General features: G+C 46.3%; 2 protein-coding genes and 1 long non-coding RNA gene across 3 annotated transcripts in view; 1 reads left to right on the top strand and 2 right to left on the bottom strand.

Moving 5' to 3' along the window:
- Positions 1–16,402, bottom strand: part of GRK7 (G protein-coupled receptor kinase 7) — a 29,359-nt gene extending 12,957 nt beyond the window's left edge. Inside the window, 7 exon segments of the mRNA XM_045832018.1 lie at positions 13,478–13,863; positions 13,866–13,914; positions 15,230–15,554; positions 15,556–15,625; positions 15,628–15,828; positions 15,831–16,137; positions 16,343–16,402. Coding sequence (XP_045687974.1) covers positions 13,478–13,863; positions 13,866–13,914; positions 15,230–15,554; positions 15,556–15,625; positions 15,628–15,828; positions 15,831–16,137; positions 16,343–16,402 — 1,398 coding nt within the window.
- LOC123814491 (secretoglobin family 1C member 2-like) lies at positions 3,479–4,530 on the bottom strand. The gene is made up of 2 exons (XM_045832338.1): positions 4,354–4,530; positions 3,479–3,760 (listed from the first exon to the last, which is right to left on the bottom strand). The coding sequence occupies exons 1-2, from the start codon at positions 4,528–4,530 to the stop codon at positions 3,479–3,481; spliced, it is 459 nt and encodes a 152-aa protein (XP_045688294.1).
- Positions 5,721–10,493, top strand: LOC123814475. Its single transcript, XR_006784921.1, has 2 exons — positions 5,721–5,990; positions 9,648–10,493. It is a non-coding gene; the product is annotated as an uncharacterized LOC123814475 (long non-coding RNA).
- Positions 16,403–27,141: the final 10,739 nt, after the last annotated feature.

The raw sequence follows: 27,141 nt of genomic DNA, 5'->3' as shown, positions 1-27,141 counted from the left end.
AAGGTCAGGAGTAAATCTCCAGCTTCCACTGAATCCGAAAAGTTGGCAACCTTAAATTCCATCATTAGAAGAAATACCAGTGTCATCCCCCTGGTGTGGCCAGACCAGGCTGGGTTTGATGACCAGGTGGGGAGAAACACAGAGAAGGAAGGGAGCTCTCTGTGTTTCCAGGCGTCTGTAGCCCGTGGCATAGGCCCAACAAACTGGCCAGTGGAGCAAGAAACCACCCGTGGATGTCTCTCCCCCCTCACTCATCACAAACCAGATCCACTCGACAGCACAATCCAAACAGAAGAGGGAATCAGAATGTACATCTTTTGTTTGCCGTGGCAGGAGAACTGTTGAGCAGAGGAAAAAAAACAAGCTGAGCTTAGCGCTATCAGCTGTTTCCTGGGGCTCGCTCCTTCCTTCCTCTGAGGGGGGCCTGGCCTCTTTGTTCTCTTTCCCAGCTGCTCCTCTGTGCCTTTAAGCGGTGGCCTTTGCAGACCTCAGAGGAATGCGGCCTAGACCCCAGGGGACTTAGTTCCGAGGCCCCGCCCCGTGCTTGGTCCCAGGCTGCAACCTCCAGAGTGCTGGCCTGCTCACCAGGTCCCCCGTTTTGCTCCTTGCCTGCCTGCGGGTCTCTGACTGACTGCCACTTTCTGGCTGGGGAGCAGGAGCCTCACCAGAGGTGGCTGCCTGCTCTTTCTGACATCCCTGGGAGGACTCACATGGGGACCCACAGGGGACCCAAAAGAGGGGTCCCTGCAATAATGCTTTGTGAGCTGTAAAGCCTGGTGTCAGTCTGCTGTAGTTCAGATCCCAGCTTTACCAAGTATTAGCAGGTCACCTGGGGCTGGTTACTCAGTCTGAGTCTCCCAGTCCTTACCTCATAGGACTGTGATGAAGATGAAAGTGATGAGGCACATGGGAGTGCTTTCCAAAAGCCTGATGCATAACAGGCCTCAGTAGGTGATGGTTGTCAAGCCTGGGTTTCGGTTGTCTGGGGCGGGGCAGCTGTTCAAGAAGAAAAACCCAGAAGCCTCTGAGACTCCACTGGACTGAAAGATGGGCCTGGCGCATATTCAGAGATCAATACAGTAGTTGTGATGTTTCCACTGGAGTGTGTTCTTTGGTGGTTTCATGTTCCGTGAACCCCTCCAGCAGTGGCCTAAAGCATATTTTCCATGGTGCCTTCAAGATGCTCAAAATAAAACCACAAGTGAAGTTCCATGTGGCCATGAGCAAGCAAGACAACAGCGTGTGCCGGCTCGGCTCAGCCTGGAGGTGAGCTGCACCCTTGCCCACTGCCTACCCAGGTGCAGCCTGGGCTCCTGCGGGCTCCCTGTGCCTCCCGGAGAACAGAACACGGCCACAAAGGTCCCCTGAGCAGCTGCAGTGCCTGTCAGGTGAGGCGGAAACAATGCAACAGTGGGGATTGTGACAGAAGGAGCACTTGGCTGCTTGTCGAATAATCAGAACAGTCATTTCCTGATTGCCTGCCAAGTGGCTGGCCCTCTGCTAGGCATTTACCTACTTTGTTTCTCAATCTTCTCATCAAGCCCGAGAAGCAGGCTGTCTTATCTGAGCTCGGAGAAGAGGCATGACTTACCTGGGGTCACGTGCATGGCTGTGGTCGGCCAATGTGGCATTCAGAAGAAGGCACTTTATATGTCATGGCATGTGGACCATGGGCTGGCCATCAGCCTGCACTGTCCCTGTGGTCAGGTGACCCCCATGAGGGGTCAGCCTGTGCATCTGTACACAGCAGCCATAGTAAGCGGCAGACTCACTGGCACACTCACATTCCTTCCACCTCGTGATCCTGCGGACTATATTTCATCAGCTGCACTTGACCTGAATGGATGCTCTGAGGTTCCAATACGCATCTCCATCAAGTTAGATGATGCAGCAACCTTTCAGTCCCTGGACTGCATCATGTTGCACGACAGCGCCCTCCAGGGGCACCTGCACACCTCCTGGCTGTCTCCTCACCTCCACAGATCAGGCAATGTGCTGACCCACCCACTTGCCAGACCCTCTGCTTTGCCTCCCTCTGTCCTTCCAAGCCTGATTTGTCGCTTCCAAACCTGAAAGCCTTAGTGGCTCCCGACACGCTTGGCATGGAGTTCAAATGCCCTTGTCTGACTCCTCCAGCCTCCCAGGGTCTGGCATCTCTAACTGTGCCCACTGTCACCCCTCACACCCTGTGGCTCTACACTCTAGACAGCTACAGAGCCACTCTGTTCTGTGACTGAACCCACACTCTCACACTCCCGCTTCATGACTTTACCTTGGCCAGGGTTCCAGCTGCGGCACCGTGGACACGGGGCCAGATCACCCTTCCAGCAGCGGTGCTGTGCTGGGCTTTGTAAGACACTGGCAGCACCCCTGGCCCCCACCCACTAGTTGCCAGTAGCAACTCTCCGGTCATGACAATCAAAATTGTCTCCAGACGTTGCCACATGTCCCCTGGGCGCCCAAATTGCCCTCAGTTGAGGACCACTGACCTATGCTGATCCCTTTGCCTGCCTAGCTTCTGTTTGCCTTGTAAGTGGTTGCCATTTCCTCCTGGAAGCCCTTCCTGACCCACGTCCGCACGTCAGGCTCAGTGCCCTCCTACGCACCCAACTGGGACAGCCCTGGCCACACTGCATTGTCACTGCCCTTTTCTTGTGGGTCTCTTCCCTGTCCTGGGGCTTTGTGGAGGCCGGCCTGTGTTTGCTTAGTTCCCTGTTGTACTCAGGGTCCAGCGAAGTCTGTACCTGCAACGAAGTCTCACCCAATAAATCATCCTGGACACCCCTCTTTCTCTTACCCCATATCCTAGCCATCACTGAGGCCTGTTCATTCTGAAGTCCCTTCCCAATTTATCCACACACTCTGGCTCTACCACCCGCTCTGTGGGCTGAGCTGCCATTATCTCTCACCTGGATGACAAATGACCACAGCCCACCTGAATCCCCCTGATCTGCTTTCACTTCTGATGGACTAATTTTTTCAAAACAATTCTGAGCATGTTGCCCCTTTGGTTAAATCCTTCCAAAGGCTTTCCAGTGCTCTTACTCAAAAACCAGTGCTTTATGTGGCCCATAACGCCAGGTTTGGTGTGGTCCCTACTATACCTTTTCAGCTTCATTTGAACCACATTTCTTCTTGTTTTGTGTCTTTCATTGTCTTCCTTTCATTTCCTCCAAAGCAAAGGGTACTTTGCACAGGGTATTCCCATTGCCTGACATGCTCTGTCCAGGTTCCCTCTTTAGGCTCTTGGCTGCCACTCTGCAGCTGCTGGGACCAGGGCCAGCTAGTGCAGTAGAACAGGGCCCTGTGCTCCGAAGAAGCCCTGTGCTGTGGTTTAATGATGTTCGACCATAAGAGGCTTTATTGATTGAACAATGTCAGGATAAATTCACACATGGGCACGTGGTAGTGGGGTGGGGTGACCATGGCTGCTTTTGTAGCTGGTCCTGTGGCCTCCTGGAGCCATGTCTGGGGTCTGCTAGGCACCATCCTGCCTGCCCAGCACTTGGACCAGCAGCTTAACCAGCTCCACCTTGAGCACGGGTTGTAGGACATCTCTGCAGGACTTGAGCTCAGTCAGAGCCACCTTGGCCTCTGCATTGACATTGTGCTTGCTCAGGGGCTCCTCATGCAGCTCCTCTGGGGACCCCACCAGTAGTGTTTGTAGGAAGTCCATGAAAAACTCACTGTTGTCCTCCCCTGTGGCCAGCCTGCAAGTGCAGAGCAAGGTGTGGTCTACCAGCAGGACAGTGCTGCTCCCCTGTGTGGCAGAGAGCAGAGGTTTTGAAAGCTGTCTTGACAAATTTTTGAATTTGTATTTTGTAAGTTAAATCTAGTGAGACAATGGAGTATGCATCCAGGTCTTGGGCCTCGGCTTACACATGTACAATCCTACTGCCTGTCACCTTCCTGCCTCCCAGCGATGGGTTCTTGGCTATCTGCACCCCAAGCTCTGCTCAGTAACTGTTGCTACCCTCTGCCTCCAGTGGGGGCCTGAACCCGGCTGCAGGCAGGCCTGATGTCGGCCGACTGTTCCCTCAGGTCCAGTTGTGGGATGGGGCCCTGGGTGTCCACGAGGGTCGCCACTCATGCCTCATGTATCTCCAAGCCTGAGAGAATGTGACATTAAATAGCAATTAAACAACAACAACAACAATAACCATGACTGGTTGAAAGATTGAACATGCAAGAGAGGAGAAAGCTTTTTCCTAGTGTCTGAATAAGGAGCCCCACATTTTCATTTCCCCACGAGCCCCGAAATTTATGTAACCATCCCTGGCTGGGTCCATTGACTGCTGATGGCTCACAGCTGCGCCACACCCTGGGAACTGCCCTCTGCAGCAGGGAACTAACTGCCTTGCGCAAGTTTCCCTCATTGTGGCAGCTGGCCAAGGTCACTGACTGGCTCTCGGAGGGATACAAAAGCCTGGACCCCACCTTGATTTGGGACAAGTCTGAGAGCCATCCCAATTGCAGAGCTTGCTGAAGGGCTGCCTCATTGTGGGTCAGCTTCTCTCTTTGTTCAATCATGCCTTCCTCATGCACGCATCTCATGGAACTGCACCCTAATAAATCTCCCATGTGTAAATATGTCTCAAAGTCCATTGCTTTTCAGGGAACCTAGCCTAAGCCACCACACCAACTGCTTTGGGGGGTGAATTCCTCTCTACTTTCCAATTTCAAGTAAGTTGCATTTCCCTGTGGATAACTCTGATCCTCACACATTCAATCAAGTCCTCCTCGGAGAGCCCTGGGCATCACATCTTCCCAGCATTCATCATAATTTAATTTTACATTCATTTGCATGATTATTGCATTCTGTCTCCCTCACTGAACTCTAAGCTCCATGTAGGCAGAAAATCATGTTCATTTTTAGCCCTCATGTTTAACACAGTCCTGGGAAATGCTCAATAAATATATGTTGAATGATTGATTGAGTGAATGAATGAATGTCTTTTCAATGAAGGAATGTTAAAAAAATAATTCTAAGACTGCTGTGAAGATTTTTGAATGCCCTTAATAGTGGTAAACACTTTGAGAAAGGACCTGAGGTTTTTGTAGTGGTCAACAGCTACCAGGAACTAAATGATGACGGTGGTTGTGATTCGGGTGGAGACCCGTGTGTGACAACAAGGGACCAGCACCTGCCTCTCCTGTGCGGCTCTCAAACTGTCACTCAGAAGTAAATTCCAAAATTAAAAAAAGCATTTGAGAGCAGGGTCAGGACCGTTGTGATGTGTGTAGGTGTTAACTTCCGATGAGACCCATTTAGCAATCTTTTAAAAATCACTTACTCAGTACATCTCTGAGATTGTGTTCAGTATAATAGAGGCTTCAAAATAAATATAATAATGCCTGACCTCTGTCACCCACTATCCTTCTGGATATGGGGAGCTGGCCAGAGGCTTCAAGGCAGGACGAGGAACCCACACGAGCCAGCTTTCGGGACGTTATTCTAACTTTGTTCCCGTTCCTGTTCTCAGTCCTCAGGACTCACGTTCCACAGAAGCTGAAGGTCACTGTTATCCACACGGAAGCTGAGTGGGTCTGAACAGTCCCAGCAGAGCCTCACAGCCCAATTTCCCTGTTGTATTTTCCTGAGTCCCTGATAAGTGATATGAATTTGTTTTATTGTGTGCATGTGGATGTCAGCTGGGAACAGGCAGGGGCGCTTATCACACGTATTACAAGTGCATTTAGGCAGTGGCTGGGACCGCGTTTGATGATATTGTGCCTATGTCTGGGAGCTTAGCGCTGAGACTTAGTCGCACTGCTCCTTGTGAAGGTGGGGGTGCTCGTCTTCTGAAGACTTAACTCTGCCAGTGGTTCAGCTAGGATTGTGGTTGGTGTCTGCATCGGACCAGACTGAGGAAGATACGCTAATGCTCTTATTCTGTCTGAGTTTTCCTCAGGGGAGAGCCCTTTACAGTGTTAAAAACCATAGGCCACGTCTGTGCTGTGTGGAAACTGAACAAGGTGGAGTCAAAACAGTAAGTGCTCTTGAATCTGACATAATTGGTCCCTATCGCATCCTAGTGATGTGACTTTGGGTAGGTAGCTTAACCTCTCTGAGTCTCAATTTCTCCATCTGTAAAATGGAGCTAAAACTAGTCCCTACCTTATACAAGCTTTTATAAAGGATCTAGATCCCGGGAGGGAAGTGGGGAGGGTGGGAGGGGGGGACTGGATTGGGAGTAAAAAGGAGAAAACTGTATTTGAACAATGATTAAAATTTTTTAAAAGGTTAAAAAAAATAAAGGATCTAGATCCCATTACTCCTTGATTGAGAGGCCAGAAAGCTTTTGAACTTTTTTTTAAAGATTTTTATTTATTTATTTTTAGAGAGGGGAGGGAAGGGGAGAGAGAGAGAGAGAGAGAGAGAGAGAGAGAGAGAAACATCAATGTGCGGTTGCTGGGGGCCATGGCCTACAACCTCAGCATGTGCCCTGACTGGGAATTGAACCTGCAAAGCCTGGTTCGCAGCCCGTGCTCAATCCACTGAGCTACGCCAGCCAGGGCACTTTTGAACTTTTTAAACATTGAGGTAACAGCAGTTATTAGAGGCATTCATTGTTTTTGCCTTACTGATGTTCATTTCCCATTCTCTTCCATCCTGATTTTCCCTTGGAGAACGCATTCCTGTGCTATGAGTTCACAAGATTTAGAGGGCACAAACCTCCCTGGGAACAGCAGTGCTGTCACCCTGGCCAGTGGACTCGGCTGTGGTTGAGCACATGACATGAGCCATGCACTGAGAGTCTTCCCTGGGAATTGTGAAGGAACTGTTTGTGAGGAAGTGCTTTCTTTCCACAGCGTTGCCCAGTTGGCAGGATGGGTGTGGAGCCGCTGGGGGCCTGTACGTGAGGAGGGCCTGCCTGAGAGTGCGGTCGACACCGAGGAGATTGGAGCTGGGAAACAGAGAGCGCGATATCCAGGGACACTGCTCAGACACCTGGGGAGCAGGCCAAGCCTCTGGGCTTCTTAGTTATCTAAACCATTGATTTCATTTTCTTAAGTAACTTTTTTTGTCCCATAATGACTGAGAGTCCAGTTAATCATAGTAACGTCCATATATTTATCTTTTGTGTTTACAAGTCTTTTCCTCCAAATAGTCCAAAGACTATCTCATGGACTCATAGAGATTTAACATGTCCCAGGCCCTGCCTGAGATGGCAGACACAGTGAATCAATGACACTGCTGGGACCTAGGCCAGTGCTCTTAGGCATCCCTGCCTCTCCTCTCGTGTCAGTCTTTCCAGACTCCTGCAGAGTCGCCCTGTGCCTTTCCTCCCCTGAAATGCCTCCTTCAGTCACCACATTCCAGGGGTGGGTCTGGTACTTCCTTGTCCCCTCCACCGAGAGCAGCCATGTTTTAGGAGAAGGAAGTACAGACACGGATGTTGATGAAGCTAGTGAGAAGCCAGGAGGCTCAGAGTGTCAGACCCAAGGCTAGTAACAGCCCAGGGAGCTCTCTCAACCCTCCTGACCTTGTGTGCGGATCATTACAGCGACTCTGTGTGGACCCCCCTTTCTCTCGAGCCCCAGACTCTTTCTCCTTCAATTTATCTTACGCAGCATCGCAGTCATCTTCCTAAAGAATCACTCTGCTCTTCTGCTTTCCTGCTAAAAACCTTCCATGGCTCCCCTTGCTTACAGAACATTGTCCAAAGTGCTTCAGTGCGTGTCCCCACAGTCGCCTGAGAAGACCTGTGCCCCTGCAGGGAGGCCCGCTTCTACCTGGGGAAGAGTTACCCTCTTGGAAGAATAACGTCCAGAGTTTCAAATTCTGTGTCCTAAGTTCTGATGGTAGGGTCTTCGGAGCCCTGCTGGGAAGGAAAACTCTGTCCCTTTAACAATGTTCAGCACATTGCTATCTTCTTCATTAATTTTTATGCAGTCAGAATTTTTTTCCCCTGGGAAAAAAATGATCTTCCTTTATTAATGGTCTGTATGAGTTTTCTATTGTTGTGACACAAATGACCACAGACTTAGCAATTTAAAACAATACCCATTTATTAGCTCACAGTTCTATGAAGTTTAGGCATAGCATGGTGGGGTTCTTTGGTCAGGATCTCACAAGGCCAAAGCCAGGATGTCTGATGGGCTGCATTCTCATCTGGTGCTCAGGATCCTCTTCCAAGTTCACATGGTTATGGCACAATTCAGCTCATTGTCGCTTAGGACTTGGGTCCCTGTTTCTTGTCGGGAGCCGACCAACAGCTGACCTTTGACACAGTCAGGTCAGATAAGACGCGTCTGCACAGCAGAGGCGACTATGGCCAGATCTCCTGTCTATCTCCTCCTGCATGCTTGTCCCTGCTAGCAATTCAATAGGCGGTGGGATTTTTGGATACCTGTGTGTTATAACAAAAAATCTGCATGATGCCTCTGATTCTGCACTAAATGACTTGCTGACCACAGAATAGAGACCCCTAGCAACCCTAGTGCTGCCTGCGTCCCCCACCTGGGAAGTTAAGGACAAAATTAAACTATGGGCAGACCAACTGCCAGAACACTGAAGGAAGCTGTTGCTAGGAATGTTTCTTAAGGAGTCACCACTTTAAAGCTTAAAATTTATTAGAGCCACTACCCCTCCCATACCCTAGACAGGAGTGTAAAGAAGCAAGGAATTCTAGTTGAAAATAATAATCTCAATACATGGAAACGAACACAAAACATGCCCTCCCCCAAGATGTATAAATCAGAAAACCTAGGCAAAAAACAGTTACCTAACTGAGACAAATCTAACCGCAATGGATAACAGCTAATTTCTATATAACCTATAAATCACCCCTTGTACCCTTTTAATTTAGACCAATCCTTAAAATCTTAATACACACCTAGTTATAATTGGCACCTGAAAGTTTATGTCCATATAGCTTCATTGGCTATCTGATTAATGACCCTCTTGGTCAAAATAACCTTTGTTTAATATGGTTGATCTGTGGGACCTCTGTACTTTTCAGTTATTTCTTTGTTTAACATGATTGATCTGTAAAACCTTCTGTGTTTTTTGAAATGATTTCTATGGTAACCATTTCTGTTTTAATAATCACACTATGCATTGAATGTTGTATAACCTCCCCTATAAAAATAAAGATTGATTTTTCTCGGTGAGTCAGGTGGGCCCAGAAAGCCTGGCTGTCCTCCGGCACCCCACTGGGTGTCTCGCTTCAGTCTCTCCGCCTGAGCCGTGCATCCTTCGGGGACCCTGAGACCCCGCCGAGGCTGGACCCTGGCAGTTTCTCTTGTTTCTCTGTCAGCCAGAGCAGCTCTCAGCTCATTGCCACATGGTTCTCTCCATCTTCAAAGTCAGCAATGGTGTGTTGAAGCCCTGTCTTTCTTTACGTTTCTGATTTCTGCTGTCTCTGACCTCCATGCTCATGTTTAAAGGACTCATGTGATTAGGTGAGGCCACCTGAATAATTTCTCTTTTGAATCACTCAAAGTCAACTGATTAGTAACCTTAATCACATCTTCAAAACCCACTTTGCCTTATAATGTAATACAATCATGGGAGTGATATATTAATTCACAGGTCCTGCCCATACTCAAGAGGAGGAAATTATACAAGGGCAAGTGTCACAGAGGTAATTTTACAATTCTGCTTACCACAGCACTGTAACAGTTATTCTTTTTTTTTAAAGGTTTATTTTGTTCTCATTTGAGAGAGAGGAGAAGGAAGAGAGGGAGAGAATCCATCTGAGAGAGAAACACCGATCAGCTGCCCCCTGTATGTGGGGATCAAGCCTGCAACCTGGGCATGTGCCATAACCAGGAATTGAAACAGTGAGTTTTCAGTTGCAGGACAGCACTCCAACCAGCTGAGCCACACCAGCCAGGGCATACTAGGTATTCTTTAGTTTTAAGCCCTGTGTGAGTAAATAGCTGAATGACATTTCCTAGATCCTATCAATATTTTTCCCCTTGGGGGTTGGTGTAACAGATGCCATCAGCTCATCCACCACCTAACCTCTCTCCTCCTCTCCTTCTGCATCTTCTGCAACAGAGGCTGGAAAATGAAAAGCTCTATTTTTCAGGCTCCCTTGCAGCTGGAGGTGAGCATGTGGCGTGGGTCTGGCCAATGGAATGTAAGCAGAAGTCTGTTGACATTGCTTCTTTCTCCCCCTTTCTTCCATCCTGCAATGTGGACTAGATAGCTGGAGTTTCAAAAGCCATCTTGTGACAAGGAGGAAAGGGCCAGGAGATTTTTACCAAGACCTTGGCCCTGGATGGTTGAGAATCTGGTATTCTGTTACATGTAGCAGAAAGCAGCCCTAGCTCACACAAGACTAAACGAGGAGCTGAAAGAGGAGAATCTAGCAGAGACTCCGACGCCACCATGACTGAACGTTTCCGGGAGAACTGCACGGAGCCAATGCAGAATCCAACCTGTATAATCAGGGAGATTTTCCTTCACACCTTCGTCGTAACGCTCACCCTAATTCTCCATACAGTATTGTGGCATTAAAGCGATGCTAGTGGCTACAGAAGCCCTGCAGGTGTGTCATTTTTCATTTCTTCTGTGAAGTGTAACATCTTCAGTTTCACTTGGGGGCCCAGTTACAGGGGCGGGAGCTGCAGTACATAGGAAATGGAGAGGTTTTCCTTCGCTATGCAGAGGGGCAACGGGTGAAGGAGGGAGGCTTTCCTTTTCTTCTGTCTTTTGATGGCTTCCAATCTTGCTCTCTCTTTTACCCCATCCCTCTTGATGGTCCCCTAGGCTGTGGGGGCAGGCCTGAGGACTGGGACTAAAACTTCTTAGATGGGGGAAGCAGTCTAAACCCTGAAGTTTGGTCTCACGGGACAGAGAAGGATTCAGGAAAGGCAAAGGGCCAGCAGTCTCAAGGCAGTGAACTTCTCTACCAAGTGCATCCTTTATAGTGGATAATATCAAGGAGGCACAGAAGGTTTCCTGCAGGTTCCAAAGGATCTGGAGCGGGACACAGGAGTCACTAAAGTAACTGGCTTTTGACATTCTCTTGGCCCAAGATCAGAGCTGGAGGAAGACTGAGAAAAAATTTCTAGCAGAGAGAGAGAGAGACAAAACTATGTATCTCCTAAATCTCCAGCAAGGTGGAGATATATTACCTTAGCACAGTCCATGAACTTGGGACACTCAGAAGTAACATTTCTACTGTGCATAATTGACAATACAAATTAAAACCCCTGGAGTAATGCACATCAGTTTTTTCTTGCATAGACGGACATGGGTTCATGACATTCCCATTTCCATGTCCATAGCAAGGTCCCAAGGCAAACGCTCTGCCTCCTCCCCACCCCCTTAGGAGACAGCATTACTGAAAGCCTCCATTCCATTCTGCTTCTTTCTTGGTTTCTCCTCCATCATGCACTCTCTTCCCTTCTCACAGAACCACCAAGTTCTCTCCTTATTCTTGCCTCAGCATCTATATCTGCTCCACTCTCCCTGCTGGAAAGCCCATCCTCCCCTCTGTGTTCCCTCTCTAGTGACCAGCCTCCTTCCTTAGTGTTGCACTCTTCTTCCAGGTCAGTCCAACCTCCACAGTCTGAGTCTAGACCTTGAAAAGTGCTCTGTGGCTTCCTAAGTGCCAAATCCCACAGACTGTGTTGGGACCCCGTTCAGCAGTGTTGACCACTCTCTTTCCGGAAGTCCTCTTCTCCTCTGGCTCCTGTGGCAGAGGCTGCCAGTGGTGCCTGCTGCTACCTGAGCTACGATAATGTCAGGTCCCTATGTGGAGCCCAGACCTTTCTCCACAGCACCAGACCTGCAGGTCTCAATGTCCAGAACACCTCCACCTGCCTGTCACAGAGGAGACTCATGTGCAATACCATCACAATTGAACCTGGCAGCTTCTGTGCCTCTCACTTCTGGTCACTGGAACTAGAGACCCTCACTGCCACTGTCCTTGAGGTCCCGCCCGGTCTCTTTCCAATAGCTCTGATTTACTCTCACTTCTTCAGTCCTACTGGCTTAAGCAGGCCCCCATCAACCCTTCCTGGGCCATGACATTAGGATCCTAATTTGCTTCTGTGCCCTGATATGTTTATTGATTTTAGAGAAAGAGGAAGTGGGGAGAGAGAGAAAACAGAAACATTGATTGGTTGTCTCCCATAAGCACCCTGACCAGGAATTAAACTGACAACCTAGGTATGTGCCCTGACCTGGAATTGAACACCCAACCCCTTGGTGTACGGAACTATGCTCCAAGCAACTGAGCCACACCTGCAAAGGCTCGAATTGGTCTTTTAAACATGCAAATAGACTCATGTCATTTCCCTTCTTAAAACCTTTCAGCGGCTCTCTGTTCCCCACAAGAAAACGTTCCAACAACTTTGCAGGATCTGAGCCCGACATGTCTTGTCACAGCCCCTCACCTTACAGCCACGTACAATCACCTGCAGTTCCCAAACTGGCCATGGTTCTCTTTACTTCCTTGCCTGACTGTTCTCTCTGCCTTGTAAACTGGAAGCTATGCAGAAACAAAGATTTTTTTAAAAAATGATATTCTATATGAATTATAGATTTCAATGGTATTTTTAAAAATATTTTATTTATTTATTTTTAGAGAGGGAAGGTAGGGAGAAAGAGAGAGAGAAACATCAATGTGCAGTTGCTGGGGGCTGTGGCCTGCAACCCAGGAATGTGCCCTGACTGGGAATCGAACCTGCGATGCTTTGGTTCGCAGCCTGTGCTCAATCCACTGAGCTACGCCAGCCAGGAGAAACAAAGTTTTAAGTGAATATTTAAGACTGTGTCTTGGGCCCTGTCTTCCTAGGGAATCTTGCACCTTTATGCACAGAACCTCAGTGGTAAAGGCCTGTCAGAATTCCAGAGATTTTGTATTGCTGACTTAATAAAATTGCTTAATTATATTAACTCCCTTTTCAAACAAGGAATTCTCTGTAAGCCACTTTGAATGAAATTGATTAAAATAAACATCAGTGACCTTTGCTCTCTTATACATATTTTCATTTCAAATTTCACCTTCATCCAATGTGAAACATTCCCCATTCCACACTCAACAGGCAAGGACATATTTAATTTAACATTGCTCAGAGTTACAGGTTTCTTCTTTTTCTTTGTCTTACTCTGTCAAAGTTGACCTGCAAGGATCCTGGGATTTTAGGGTTCAGCCCCCTAATTTTGCAGAAAGGAAACCAAGGCTCTATTGACTCAGGGACATGGCACCAGGCAGTGGTCATCGGTGGAACAAACCTAGGCCCTGACTGTTGATTCAGCAGGGACCACCTCCAAGTCACTAAAAAGGCTCCCCTTGACTTCCAATTGAGAGGAGAGCTAAGTAGCCCCCCAAATAAGCAGTTAAGCTAATCCTCTTACCTCACTCCGCTTAAGGCAAGATGACAACATAAGGGCTTTAAGAAAATGGAAACGAGGAGAACTGAGTTCAAGTCTGTTTGCCCTGGGACTAGATCAGTCCTCTCCTCTCTGCTCTGACCCTGTGCCCCAACCTAGGGCAAGTGGAGAGCCACTTACCTTCTGGGTGATGGGCTTGCCCTCCTGGATCTGCATGGCCAGCCCCAGGTCAGACAGCCAGGAACTGCCAATGTCATTCAGAAGCACGTTCTCAGACTTCAGGTCTCGGTGGACAATGCTGAGAGAGTGCAGGTGCAGCAGCCCACAGGTTACCTGGGCCGAGTAGAAGGCCACCCTGCTCATGGCCAGGACTCACGTGCCTGTGCTGTAGATGTGGAACTTGAGGTCTTCTCCATTCGTCAGGCTCATGACCTGGAAGAGATGGGACTTGCTCCCAAAGGCATAGGCTGGAGAGATAGTGAAAGGGCTGCTGATCCTCTCCAAGATTTCCTTTTCTGAGAGAGCCATTTCCTCACCATTTTTCTTCTTCAGCCTCTTCTTGTCAGTTTCTTACAGGCATACATCTTGCCAGTGTTTTTCAGCTGGCCAGCACATACCTTAAAGGAGAGAAAGAAAGGGAGAGGAAGAGGTGGAAGTGGAAAGTACTGGAGAGAGGAGGTGGGGAGGGTGAGACGGCAGGTGGAGGGGTGGACATCAGCCAAAGTGAAGACGGCAGGCTTCTGAGAAATTCATCTAGAAAGAGTTGGGACCACAGTGAGGTACCACTTCACTCCCACCAGGTGGCCTATACTGAAAAAAAGGGAAAATAACAAGTGTTGGTGAGGATAGGAAGACATTGGAACCCTTGTGCATTGCCGGCAGGAATGCACAATGAGAAAGAGTTCGGTGGTTCTTCAAAAAGTTAAACACATGACCCAGCAATCCCACCCCTAGACATACATGAGAGAGAAATGAAAATCAGTACCCAAATACACACTTGTGCATGGAGGCTCACAGTGGTACTGTTCACGGTAGCCAGGAGGTAGAAACAACCCAAGTGTCCACCACAGGGGAATAAGTACATGAAATGTAGTACACCCATACAATAGCATATCATTCAGCCCTAAAAAAGGAACGATGCATGCTACAACACGAACAAACCTCCAAAAATTATGCCCAGTGAAAGAAGCCAGACACAAAAGGTCACGTGTCATGTGGCTCCGCTTACAGGAAACATCAGACTAGGCGAGTCCATGGAGAGAGAACTCCGGCCGGCGGTTGCCAGGGCCAAGGAGGAGGGGGATGGCGAGTACCTGTTAATGGGTACAGGGTGACAGAATTATCTTGTAACTAGATAGAGGTGAAGGTTATACAACATTGTAATGAACTAAATGCTTTTGAATTGCACACTTTAGAATGGTTAATGTTTAATTTTATGTTATGGGATTTTACCTCAAAAATGGTTAATGGTTAATGGTAATGTTATGTGAATTTTACCTCAAGACCTTTTTTCTACTTAAAAAAAGAAAGAGCAGAGCACAGCAGTGGTGCAAAGTGAATTCCCAGCTTTACCTTAGACAAGGGCGATCTTGGGTGCCTGCAGCTTTCCTCAAATTGCCTCTATTACCACCTTTAAGCGGAAAGGGGGCTCCCCCATCATGCATCACTACCATTCTCTAAAATGTCCAGGGCATTTCAGTGGTTCCTGGTTGGACCCCAAGATAAAGATTCTTGGCCAGTTCCACATTTTGTCTGTCTTTCCTGTGCTGTTCTCCTTTTATTTCACATGGTCGTGAGAAAGAAGAGGTGAGAGCAAGCTGGGAATTCTCCACAGGTGGCACTGAAATTAGTTTTGAGGAAGTTCCCTAGAATTAAAAAAGAAAAAGCCAAAAAAAACCCTCCAAAACCCTTTTATGCTGTATCCTTCAATACCTCACCTGGCTGTTCCAAGATGCCCCCAAAACCACCTTTTCCTAGCACCCCAAACTTGGTGAAGAACTTGTTTGTCACCAGCTGCATCTCAAAGCCTTTCCACTGTGGAAACTTACCATAGAGCGGGCTGGTCAGGAAATCCCAGGAGGGCTGGTCCTGCAAGGACACGGCCTCAGCCTTGGCCAATGTCACCAGGGCCGCTTGCTCTTCCTCATTGGTGGCTGCTTGGCACCTGGTGGCCAGAGTTGGGCTAAGGAAGCAGTGTGGGTGTCCAAGGGGAGGGGCAGCACCACCAGTGCCCACTGGCACCTGCAGCATGCTGCCCTAGGGAGACACTCCTCGCCAGCTACCATCTCTGTACCTGCTCAAGGAAGGCTGAGGCCTCTTGGGATGGGACACCGTGGCCAGGAAGTCCTGGAAGAGGTGGTGACCAATGAGCTGCTGCGCACACAGGCTGTTGAAGTCCAGGGGCAGCGCCTGGCGCAGCTGGGCACCGCTTTGCTGCCTGGGCAGCATCAGGCTCCTGTGGCGCCGCTGCCGCTCCATGCTGTGGCACTCTGAGGTCTTCCGGACCTGCTGGTAGGCCATGTTGGTGATCTGGTGTCCAGGCCCCCCATGTCCATGGTGGCTGGGGTGCCAGATGGCTGGTTTCTGCTCCAAGGTTCAGTAACTCCCAGGGGATTTACAGAAAGACCTCTAGCCTGCAGCTGGGACTGGGCAGGGGGGCCGGCAGGGCGCAGAAAGAGGTTTCTCTCAGAAGAAGCTTTGTTAGCTGTGTTTAGCTGGTCAGGGAAAGACAGGTCACCTCCTGTTCCCAAGGCAGCAGCAGCCTGAAACACCTGCAGAGGCTTCCCGTCATCACCCGGCCTTTCTCCACACACACAGCTACCTGCTCCCTGAACACACAGCTACCAATTCCCAAAGGAAGGGCATCGGAACAAGGTAGTGTGCTTTGTGCCGCTGAGAGTAGTTTTAAACTGTTCTCATTTTACATGTTTCCTAGCAGGCTCAAGCTCTGCACACCCCCAGCTGTGACAGGTCAGGAAGAAGAACTGGGAGAAGTTGGAGAGGTTTTTTTCCTGGCTCCTAGCAGCCTGGGGCCGAGCACCTTACCGAAAAGGATGCTCTGAACTCGGAGACCTGTCCCAGGAGGTGCTTGGGGACCCAAGTCATGGCCATCAGAGTGGGCTGTGGCTCTTCCGCAGCCCCGCCCCACACTCTGAGTGCTCTGCAGAGATTGCCCAGCCGCGGCTTTCTTAGTTCTTAGGAGTCTGTGACCTAAAGTGCCAGGTTAGAAAGGGGGCCTCACCTTATCCCCAAGTGTCCCATGAAGTGACCCAGAAGAAAAAGCACACCGTTCCACACATGTGGTCGAGACTGTTCCCAGGGCACAATTTGAATGTGGAGAAACCTTGTGTTGAGACCCAGAGCAGCGAAGTTTCAGGGTGGCCCCCCGACATCTTTGCCCACGATCCCTCCTGGAGCCGGGAAGCTCATCTCCACCAAGACCACTCAGAGCCACCCCAGATCACGACCTCACAGAGAACAGAAACTGGTTTAGACAGAGATCAGGCTAAGAACCTCTGCTCCAAAAATAACACTTGTGTCCCACAGGGAAAGTATACTCAGGCCTTTTCTTCACAAAGAAAGGCTAAGACAGCTTGAAAACAAAGTCATTCAGTATTATGCCAGAGTGTTTAAAAGAGGAGAGAGAGAGACAGAGAGAGAGGAGAAGGAAGAGGGGGGGAAAAGCTGGTCAGTCTTTTTCCAAACAAACAACCTCTAGCACAAGCTCTGTCAAAACATCGTGGTGACCGCCTCGGTCTGCGTGGCACAGCCTGTGGACTGTCCCCCAGAGCAGATACACACTTGGCCTCAGCTACCAAGAATTATGTAATGAACTCGTGGGTGCCCTTTGGCTTTGCACTGCTGTGCTAGAGACCATCACCCCAATGGTAGGGATGAGTGCTCTGCACAGTGACCACTGCTCGGAACCATGCCAGGTGCTCTGAGACCCACACAAGAAATGTGCTCCTTTTTTTGTTCTTGACATGTCATCCCAGGTCCATATTTCCAAGCAGTAAAAAAAAAAATCAGCCTGAGAATTCTCCTGAGGAGGAAATGCCTTCTCCCAGCGTTCTGTTTTTTAATCATCACCCGAGGATATGTTTATTGATTTTAGAGAGGAAGGGAGAGAGAGAGAGAAAGAGAGAGAGAGAGAGAGAGAGAGAGAGAGAGAGAGAGAGAGAGAGAGAGAGAAACATCAATGTGAGAGAGAAACGCCAATCACTTGCCTACATGTGCGACTTGACTGGGGATCGAACCCGCAACATTTTCAGATGACGCTCCAAGCAACCCAGCCATCCAGCCAGGGCCTGACGGTTCTTGTGAATTCAGTGGTAGTCCAACAGAGCAGAACTTTGAGAAAATGGTAGAATTGTCATCACATAGATATTTAACCTTGTCATTGAAAAAAAGTATCCTTTCCACTGATGAATATTTGTGCTATGAACTGCTTGATTCCACTCACATGAATATTTTCTTTTATCATATTCCTGTTCAATAGATACATCGAACACCACATATGGAATTCAAAACTTTCTAGTAGCCACATGAAAAGGTGAATAGAAATAAGTGAAATTACCTTTAATAATATATTTTATTTTACCCAATATATGCAAAATACTATAATTTCAACATGTAATTGATATAAATGTTGCTAAAGGGATATTTCACAGCCTTTTTTGTGTGTGTTCTAAGTTTTCAGAATCTGCTCTGCATTTTGCCCTTACCACACATCTCAGTTCCAACCAGCTACATCTCAGGTGCTCAGCAGCCACATGTGGCCAGTGCACTTTATTAAACAGCACACACTTAACCCTTCTTTTCGTAGCTTTATTATTTATAGAAGAACTTTTTCTTACTTTTGTTTGTTTTCTAATTAGTTATAGCACAGACCATGGGGGGAAAAAACACTCTCACCCTGGCTGGTGTGGCTCAGTGGATTGAATGCTCGACAGCAAGTCAAAGGGTTGCCAGTTTGATTCCCAGTCAGGGAACATGCCCGGGTTGTAGGCCATATCCCCAGTAGGGGGCACATGAGAATCAATCACACATTGATGTTTCCCTCTCTTTCTCTCTCTCTCTCTCTCTAAAAATAAATAAATACAATCTTAAGAATATTCTCATAGTAATTAAAAATTACCTGACTGATGAAAACACAATTTAGATAATATTTGAACACAAAATTTAGATGTTATAAAATGATTATTTGTTGCCTTCTAGAAATTGTAAGCAGAGTATCATCATTTTCTAAATTTTACCCATGAGATCTATTTAAAATGAGATCTGAAAAAAAATGAGATCTATTTAAAATGGAACACTTTATGTGATTGGTAACAATTAGGGTTCAGATCCTAACTTAAAGAAACAGTAATTGTAAATGTAATTAAAAAGCAATACTGAATTCTTATCTTAGAAGCACAGACAAGAGCTGGGCACACTCGGGATTCCCTGAACCAATGGGGAAAAGTACCAGAAATCTTGCACTGGAGATGTGGCCCAATGGCTACAAGAACTAACTCCAACACTGCTTGGAAAAGCTGAATCCTGTCTCTAGCAAGTCCTAGCTGTGTGCTCTTCAGCAAGTTACTCACCTTCTCTGAGGCCCAACCTCACTAACTGAAACAGAAATAATAACTGTTGATTCTTGAGTAAGTTCTTGAGGGAAGTCAATGCCAAGTAGTGCCTGGCACAAAGAAGTGATATAAAAGTATTAGCTTTTAAATGATAACTATCGGTCACCAAAACCTCGTTCAAAATTATGCTTTTCTGAATGCAGATTGGGGGCAAGAGAGCCTTAAGCAATGTGGAAGAAGTTGGGTTCCTCTGTCCAGTGTCCACCTAGCATACAGCAGCCAACTCAGAGATTCACATGAGCTCGGGAAGCTGTGGGGTCTGGTGCAGTTGGACGACAGATTACTCAACATGAGAGATTTCTGACAACAAACTATTGCAACCAAATGATTGATAATATTCTGTCCCTCCAAAAGATTAAACTCTGTCATGTGAAAAGAGCAGATGTTTTATTTTAAAAGAATCAACTTTTATGATAGGAAAAACACCAAAAATATTTTCATATCTTTTATGACTAATTTTGTAACCTAGAGGGAAAAAATGCTCTTTACCCAGGTCTTCCATGACATTTTGCATCATGTGGTTTAAAGCATTATTTATGCCATGTGTGTCTTTAAAGTTTAAAATGCTCGCTCAGATGTCATTCAGCATTTAAAACACAAAGAACATGAGGAACTTGAGCATTTGGCAGTCAGAGAGAGGAGGAGGATCCTGCACAGGGGTCTGAAATGGAAAAGCCGGAGAAGTCAGGCAAAGCCTGGAACTGGGCGCCACAAAGGCCACGGAGAGAGTGGCCAGCCACACTGAGTCCTGCTGAGGTGGAGACGAGGATGAAGAAATGATGACCGACCGGGTGAGACGGAAATCACCGAGTCCTGGAGGACAATAGTTTTGGCAGCGTCAAGGGGTGTGGGCCTGGCTGGAGTGGGTTGAGGAGGGAAGATGAAAAAGTGCGCATTGCAGCAGAAGAAGCCTGGCTGTGAAGAGAAGGAGAGATTAGCCGAGGGGAGCTGCGGGAGGGGGAAGGAATTAGTGGTGGCAGGTGAAAAGCTCATGGAAGGATCTAGTGTAGAGGGCAAGGTTACAATGTGAGAATTCGTGCGTAAGATTCCTGAGAAGCCGGCAGGAGTTCAAAGCGCGGGCTGAGGGTTTTAGGGTGAAGGGGCAGCTCTCCAGTCATTACGAGGGGCAGGGCCCGGGTGCCCGGGTTTCTGTTCGGCCACTCCACCCAGCGTCATAACTGCGACACTACGTGGCTGAGGGCCATTGTAGAGGTAGGCACCAAAATCCAGTGGGAGCGCTGGAAAAGGAGCTGTGACTTCTCTAGCATTTCTTTTTTGTCTTTAAAATCTCTTCATGAAAAGAACTTTCCTGATTATTGGGAAAGACACTATTTTCCAGAAACTTACGGATTTTCTGTTTCAGATCGAAAATGGGAGAGACATGCTACAGCAATGATAGCCAGCATATTTTTAATTATCACAAGCATGTGTTCATGGTCTCTCTTTAGTCTTTCCTTAGCTCAAACTCAACTTCCACAGAGATGGGGTGATCTTTTTAAAAACAAATCCAGTAACATTAGACTGCAAAGCATTTTCTTCTTAACGTCAAACATTATCCAGCAGTCATAGACTTAGAGTTCAATATAATGCAAGTAACTTTAGTGTCTACTGTCCTCGCTCTTACTATATAAGAAGAAAATGGACACCAGAAAAAAAAAGTGCCAGGGTTGGACTAGGAACTTGGGGTCCCACTCTTCGGCCATAGGCTTTTCCATGGGAACTGCCCCTGTGGGTCAGAAGAGTCCAGTCTGGATTTGAAGAAGCTGGGATTGTGTTTCAAAATTATTCTTATGCTTTATTTGCTATCACAATGACAAATGTTCTAACTATAAAGCTGGTGTGGTGTCACAGTTATAACACTGCGCATCTAGTTCAGCTCTGTTTTGATTGATAATGAAACAATTATTGTGGATCAAAAGGAAAAATCCTTTGCCAACAGAAATCCTGACCTCCCTCAAAAGCCATACCAAAAATAGACAGTGAAAAATTTTACTTGGAGGCTACATAACATAGGAGTTAGAAATGTTTTAATAGGGATAAAAGAATCTGCAGATCTATTAAATGTTTCTTGTTTTTATCATAAATTAAATTCACAAATATTGAAACTTAAGATCCATAATCTGGCATAACACAAACATCCTCCTCTCTAAGCAAGACTCTAATTGTTTTAATGATGACCACACACTCAGATATGCTTCTTGAACAAGGAGCCACAATAGGTGAAAGAGAAAATTAAGTAACTGGCATATTTGAGGAAAATACAAAATACTTCCTGACCAGAGGCTCGGTTTGGAGAGGAATTATGGCAGACATACAAAAGAAAACTAATTGCATGTGTTCACACAATGAGAATTTTAAAATCCATTAAATAGCTTTCTGGGAAGTAAGAGATTTGTTGAAGAAGACTAAAACATTATTAGAGAAGACCAAGAAATACAATGCTAACAACGGCAACAACAAAGCAAAATAAAGCTCACAAAGCATATATTTTGATGTGTGGGAAAAATCTTGGAATTAGTTATAAAAGTTCTTGTGGTTATAATGAAGAATGAAAGAAGAGGATGCCCTGGTTGGTGTGGCTCAGTTGGTTGGAGCATTATCCCGTAGCTAAAACGTTGCCAGTTAGATTACCAGTCAGGACAGGGCAGATGTAATTCCTGGTCCAGGCTCATGTGGGAGGCAACCAATTGATGTTTCTCTCTTACATTAATGTTCCTCTTTCTCTTCCTCTCTCTCTAAAATGCAATGAAAATAAAATGCCCTTGAGTGAGGATAAAAAAATAAATAAAAAGAAAGAAAAGATATAAGGGGATAAAAATCCAAATTATTTTTAGTAGAACAGAAAAGACCATTTTGGAATGGAGAAGTATTAAGTGCTTGCTATAAATTTGGAAAGACTGCTTCTAAAAATTTTCCTTTTTTCATATTCAGTGAAGAATAAAAATAATTGAGATTTGGAAGAATAAGGGAATTATAAGGGAAAGTAAACAAGTTCAGCATTAGATCAGTAAATGTGCACTGGTGGGGTGAAGGGGGTTATGTTAAAGAATATTTTAAAGTATATAAACACCATCAAGTTTAATAAGCAGTGGTAACATTAGGGCCATTTGGTGACAGCAAATGTGATGAAAGCCTTATTTCTGCACACAGCAGGGAACATGACAGAAGGCTGGACTCTGACTTGTGTTACGCTACAGAAAACCAGATTCAGTTGGTGAGACTTAAACACCTCGCACGTGATATTGCATTGCAAGTAATGAACTTGATGTATAAAAGGGAATTAGTAAAGCTGGAATTAAATGCTAAAATCCACACAATTCTTTTGGCATGACTTTCAATCATCTTTTCAGTTTATTCATTCATCCCACAAAGAAGAAAAAGCAAGTGAGAGAGACAGAGAGAGAGCCTATTATGTCAGGCATTGTTCTAGGCACTGGGTGTGTAACAATAAATAAGACAGGCAAAAATCCTTGTCTTTAGGGAGATGATCATTTAGCCTTTTAGTGGATGAGACTGTCAATAAACAAAATAAGTAAAATATATATTAAATTGTGGTATTGTAAGCCACCCCAAAACTACACAACCTAAAATAATGATGTATTATTTCCCATAATACTATGCTTGATCGTGCATCTCTTTGCTGGTCTGACTCATGGGACTACATTCCCACCTGCCAGTAGAGGGCTGAGCTCAGCGGGGAGAGCTAGGGTGCCATGGGAAGTTCCTAGCTGAGGACCCCTACAATTGGGCAGGCATTTTAAGATTTTATTTATTTATTTTTAGAGAGGGAAGGGAGGGAGATAGAGAGAGAGAGAGAGAAACATCAATGTGCGGTTGCTGGGGATCATGGCCTGCAACCCAGGCATGTACCCTGACTGGGAATCGAACCTGCGACACTTTGGTTTGTGGGCAGGCATTTTAATAGGACCGTAGATGGAAGGGGGCTAGGGCGAAACTAGAAAACTCAGTCTGGAGCCTAGGTCAGTGGAGGGGGTAAGAGGGTTTGTTCATGAGTTGAACGTTGGGTATGACAGAAAGAAAAAGACAAGACTGACTCCAGGTTTTGGGGCCTGAATCACTGGAAGGATGAATTTCCCATATCTCAGTTGGAAGTCTTCTGGAAGAACAGGTTGTGGGAATCAACAAAAATTCAGTCTTGTGCCTGTTCAACTTGAACTGCTGGTGAGACGTCCGAATGCAGCTCTTAGGTAGCCTGCTGGATCTGTGGGGCTGGAGCCTGGGGAGGGGCCTGGGCTGGAAATACCCACTGGGAGTCACCCAGTATATAAGTGGCATTTAAAGCCTGGGGGCAGGATGTGACACTCTGGGGGTAAGAGAAGACATCTCAGCACTGAGCCCTCCAGGTCGGAGAGGTGAGAAGGGCAGAGGAGAAGAGGGAAAGCTGGCAGAGGATGATCTCCTGGTGGCCAAGTGAGGACAGGGGGTCAAGGAAGAGAGTACTTAGCTGTGGGGGATGCTGCCTGCAAGTCAAGAGTGCTGACTGGTGTTGATAGTTTCATTCACTGGGGTTTTTTTTGTGTTTGTGTGTGTAGCTGAAAAGAGACATTAAATAGGATGAACAACGCTGATTTTATTTATAAAAGTGAGTACTTAAATGAGGTGGTATACTATGCACAAAGGACAAAAACACCCAAGATCTAGTATTGTCAGATGAGTGGCACCCTGACATTTATTCTTCAGGAGGACAACAGAATGCTGTTTGAGAGCTTTATGTTTCTTTTAATTCTGAGTTTTTCCAAGGCCTAGTTTTTAGTTGCAAAGTTGATCTTGAAATATTTCTGCTGGTTATCATGATCACAGAAATTGGAGATCACTGCTGTGTTGTGCTGTGTTCTAGGGGGCAGGAGGGGAGAGACAAAGTTAATGTGTTCTTGGTCAACAGTGGTGACACATACTATTTCAATAAAATATTGGAACTCAATTTTTTTTTAGCAATTTGGAGGTCATTAGGGAATTTGATAAGAGCGATTTCAGTGGAGTGGTGTAATGAAACCTGGTTAGAGTCAGTTCCACAGAGAATGAAAGGAGAAAACTGAAGGCAGCCAATGTAAGCTACTCTTTTGAGGAGTTTTGCTCGTGGGTGTGACCACTGGAGTGAGTGGCCAAGGCAGGGGGCAGAGCACATGGTCACTGGAGGAGAAGAGGCCAGGGGACTGAGAATATTAAAAGCATCATCCATGTGAATACTTAAATTTTTTAAAAACGTATTTATTGATTTGTGTGTGACACACATACACACACAAACAAAATCATTTTTCCATTTATTTGTGTTGGTTGACTCTGGTAAGTACTCTGACTGGAGACTGAACCCACAACCTTGGCGAATTGTGATGATGTTCTAACCAACTGACCTACCCAGCCAAGACCCATGTGAATTTCGAAATCACCAAGAATTACCCAAAGAGCGGTGACAGAGTGCAGAGCCAGCATCTTCACAGGGCGAATGGTTGCGACTGTGGGGCCACAACAAGGCAGTAGCGAGTGGTGGTCTGATGATGAGAGTTGGAGGTGGGTGTTTCTAGAGGGGGACAGGAACGAAGAGAAATGAAAATGTCTTGCCCATTGCCAGGCGCAGTGGTCTGGGGGTGAAGAGGAGTTGGAGAAAAAGCAGTCAGTGTTCTAGGGGAGAACCAGATGTTAGGAGAAGAAAGGGAAGGGAACTTACAAAGAATGGGAGGATGGAAGAGATACTGTTGGTGTCAACATCAGAGGAAGAGTTTCCGAAGTTGGGGAGGAGGAGGAGATGGGGGAGTAAAAGATGTAAAGAACGAGCTGGGATTAGACTGAAGAGAAAGCAAGGTGACCTGGGAAGCCTGCCATTCTCGTGTGGTCTGACCTAGCTAGAGACAGAGGCAGGGTTAGGCCAGTGGTCTCCAGCAGATGGTGGGCAGACGGTGAGTGCTGGGGCAGGGAGGGGTGCTGGCCTATAGTGGGCACATAGGGTGCTGGAGCTCCCCCTGGACCTCCTGGACCACTGAGTTGTGGGAGGTCTTATGCCAAGCATGTGGGACCCTCCCACCGGGTCCGTGTGGGTAGTGGTGGCAGAGGCTTGGCCCGAACTGAGCTGGGAGGATCTGGGGCATTTTTGTGGTTCGATGATGGGATTGAGGGCTGTGGGTGGGGACTCCTTTTACTTTACAACCATGTGAGGATCTATCGGCAGGGCTGTGGAGTTGGGAGGACTTCAGCACTCCTAAGTTTATTAGGGTGTCTGTGTGTACGCACAAGACCTCAGTTCTGGGCCATCTGCCCAACAGAAATCCAGCACTATAGACTTAGTGCTGTGAAGGACTTTTAAAAGCATATGGACCCAACCAAGTTCACCTCTTTGATCCTTAAGATTTAGACTTGCTGTTGGAGAAGTTATGAATTAGTGTTGTCAGAGTTCAGAGTTCAGGGAGGAATTTCAGGTGGCACTAAAATTTTGCTTAAAATTGGAGGGCAGCTCCAAGACTTTTGTACATTTAAAATCCTGAAAAACGTTCTAGAAGAGAGTTGGAATGAATAACATTTTCCCTTTAAAAAAGTCACCTCTTCCATTACTTATTTCTTCTACATTTCGGTAAACTTCTTGAAAATGTAGCACTTCTAATGAACTCCAAAGGAGCTTTCTCAGATTACCTCCACAGGGGACCAGAACACCACGAGAAACACAATTATTTTGATTTGAGTGCTTTCTTGAGAAGCTGAACTGTGAGAGAAATGGAACAACTGTCAATAAACCATTAATGCATTTTATTGTGTTTCCCACTTACTAGCAAGTATAAGTGGTGTTGGCTGTGGTCTTACATAATAATATCCATCTCTTTTTTTAAAAAATTCAGATTTACATAAAATACACTGTACAGATCGGAAGAGCACAGCTGGACAAGCTTTGACAAATGTGCGCGCTCCCGTCGCTATCCCAGCGTCAGCGTGTGGAACTTCCGCGTCTCCGAGAAAGCTCTCTGTGCCCCGGCCAGGGCGCAGAAACCATTGCCTCTCTACATTCCCACCGAGAGGGGATCGTTCTTCCGATTTTTATCCATTTGTTTTGCCTGTTATTGAGCTTTACATAAACCAAATCTTATTGTTAAGTCCTCTTTTATTCCTGGACTCTTTTGTTCAGCATAATGTTTTGAGACTCATCCATGTTATAGCAGTTATCAGTAGTTTGTTCCTTTTTATATTTTAACTGCTGGGTAGCATTACATTCTATTAATATATCACTATTCTTCTGTTGATGGACATTAGGGGTGTTTCCAGTTTGGATGTATTATAAATATGAAAAAAGCAGCTTTGAATATTCATCTGTGTCTTTTTGTGGACATGTGTTTTCATTTCCCTTAGGCAAATACCTGGAATTTCTGGGCCATAGGGTAGATGTATATCTAACCTTTTATAGCACTGCCCTACTGTTTGCCAGAGTGGCTGGCCCATGTTTCCTTCCCACCAGAAATCTGTGAGAATTCCAGGTCCTCCACATCTTCTCCAAGACTTGTGTTACCAGGCTTTCTAACTTGAGCTAGTCTAGGGGATGTGTAGATGTAGTTCACTGTGGCTTGAACTTGCATTTCTGACGAGGACTATTAGGCACCCTTTCATACGCTGTTTGTTTGTATGTCTCCTTTTGTGAAATATCTTTGCAATCCTGCTGCCCAACATCCAGCTCTTCAATTAAGCTCCTGTTGAGAATATAGCCACTTCGGGCAGAACTCTGTTGACTAACTGTATTCTTGAATATGGAAGCTGAATGTTGTACAGATGTTGAGGTAACAATGGCCAAAATAAGATAGGTAAGAGTTTCAGATTTAGATCTTTCCAAACAGTTGAAATTCCTCAGGACAATTATAGATGCAATCATTTCATTACTGAAAGGCTCCATATGCTTGTCAGTTCAGTTTCAAAACATAAAGAACAAGTCCTCTGTTACCTCTGTATAAAATTAGCATTGGGGAAAACATCAAAAAGTAGACTGACAGACTATATAACATGGTATTTTTCATGTCATATTTTTGAGACAAGGACCAACCAAATTTGTGTCATAAAGGACCTGTGCTAAAGGTCCATTTAAATTTTTTTGCATCACAAGCCAGCATATTAAGAAATACAAACACAAAGATGTCATTTCAGGGATAAGATGATCCTTTCCGATTCTAGGCATTTATGAAAAGAAAGCACGTGTAGCAGCAACTTCTCAACTATTAACAATTG

This window comes from Phyllostomus hastatus, unplaced genomic scaffold (genome assembly GCF_019186645.2).
Source record: "Phyllostomus hastatus isolate PE091 unplaced genomic scaffold, TTU_PhHast_1.1 phas_contig_16, whole genome shotgun sequence".
Classification (NCBI taxonomy): domain Eukaryota; kingdom Metazoa; phylum Chordata; class Mammalia; order Chiroptera; family Phyllostomidae; genus Phyllostomus; species Phyllostomus hastatus.
Note: the sequence above shows the minus strand (reverse complement) of the source record. Positions and strands in the feature narration are given on the sequence as shown.

Bases quoted from the DNA above. Each gene is read 5' to 3' on its own strand.
- LOC123814491 (XM_045832338.1), bottom strand. From the start codon at position 4,530: ATGATTGAACAAAGAGAGAAGCTGACCCACAATGAGGCAGCCCTTCAG. The intron at 3,761-4,353 runs GTTAGTTCCCTG...TCTGCCACACAG, and splicing joins AGGGAAACTTGCGCAAGGCA to GGGAGCAGCACTGTCCTGCT.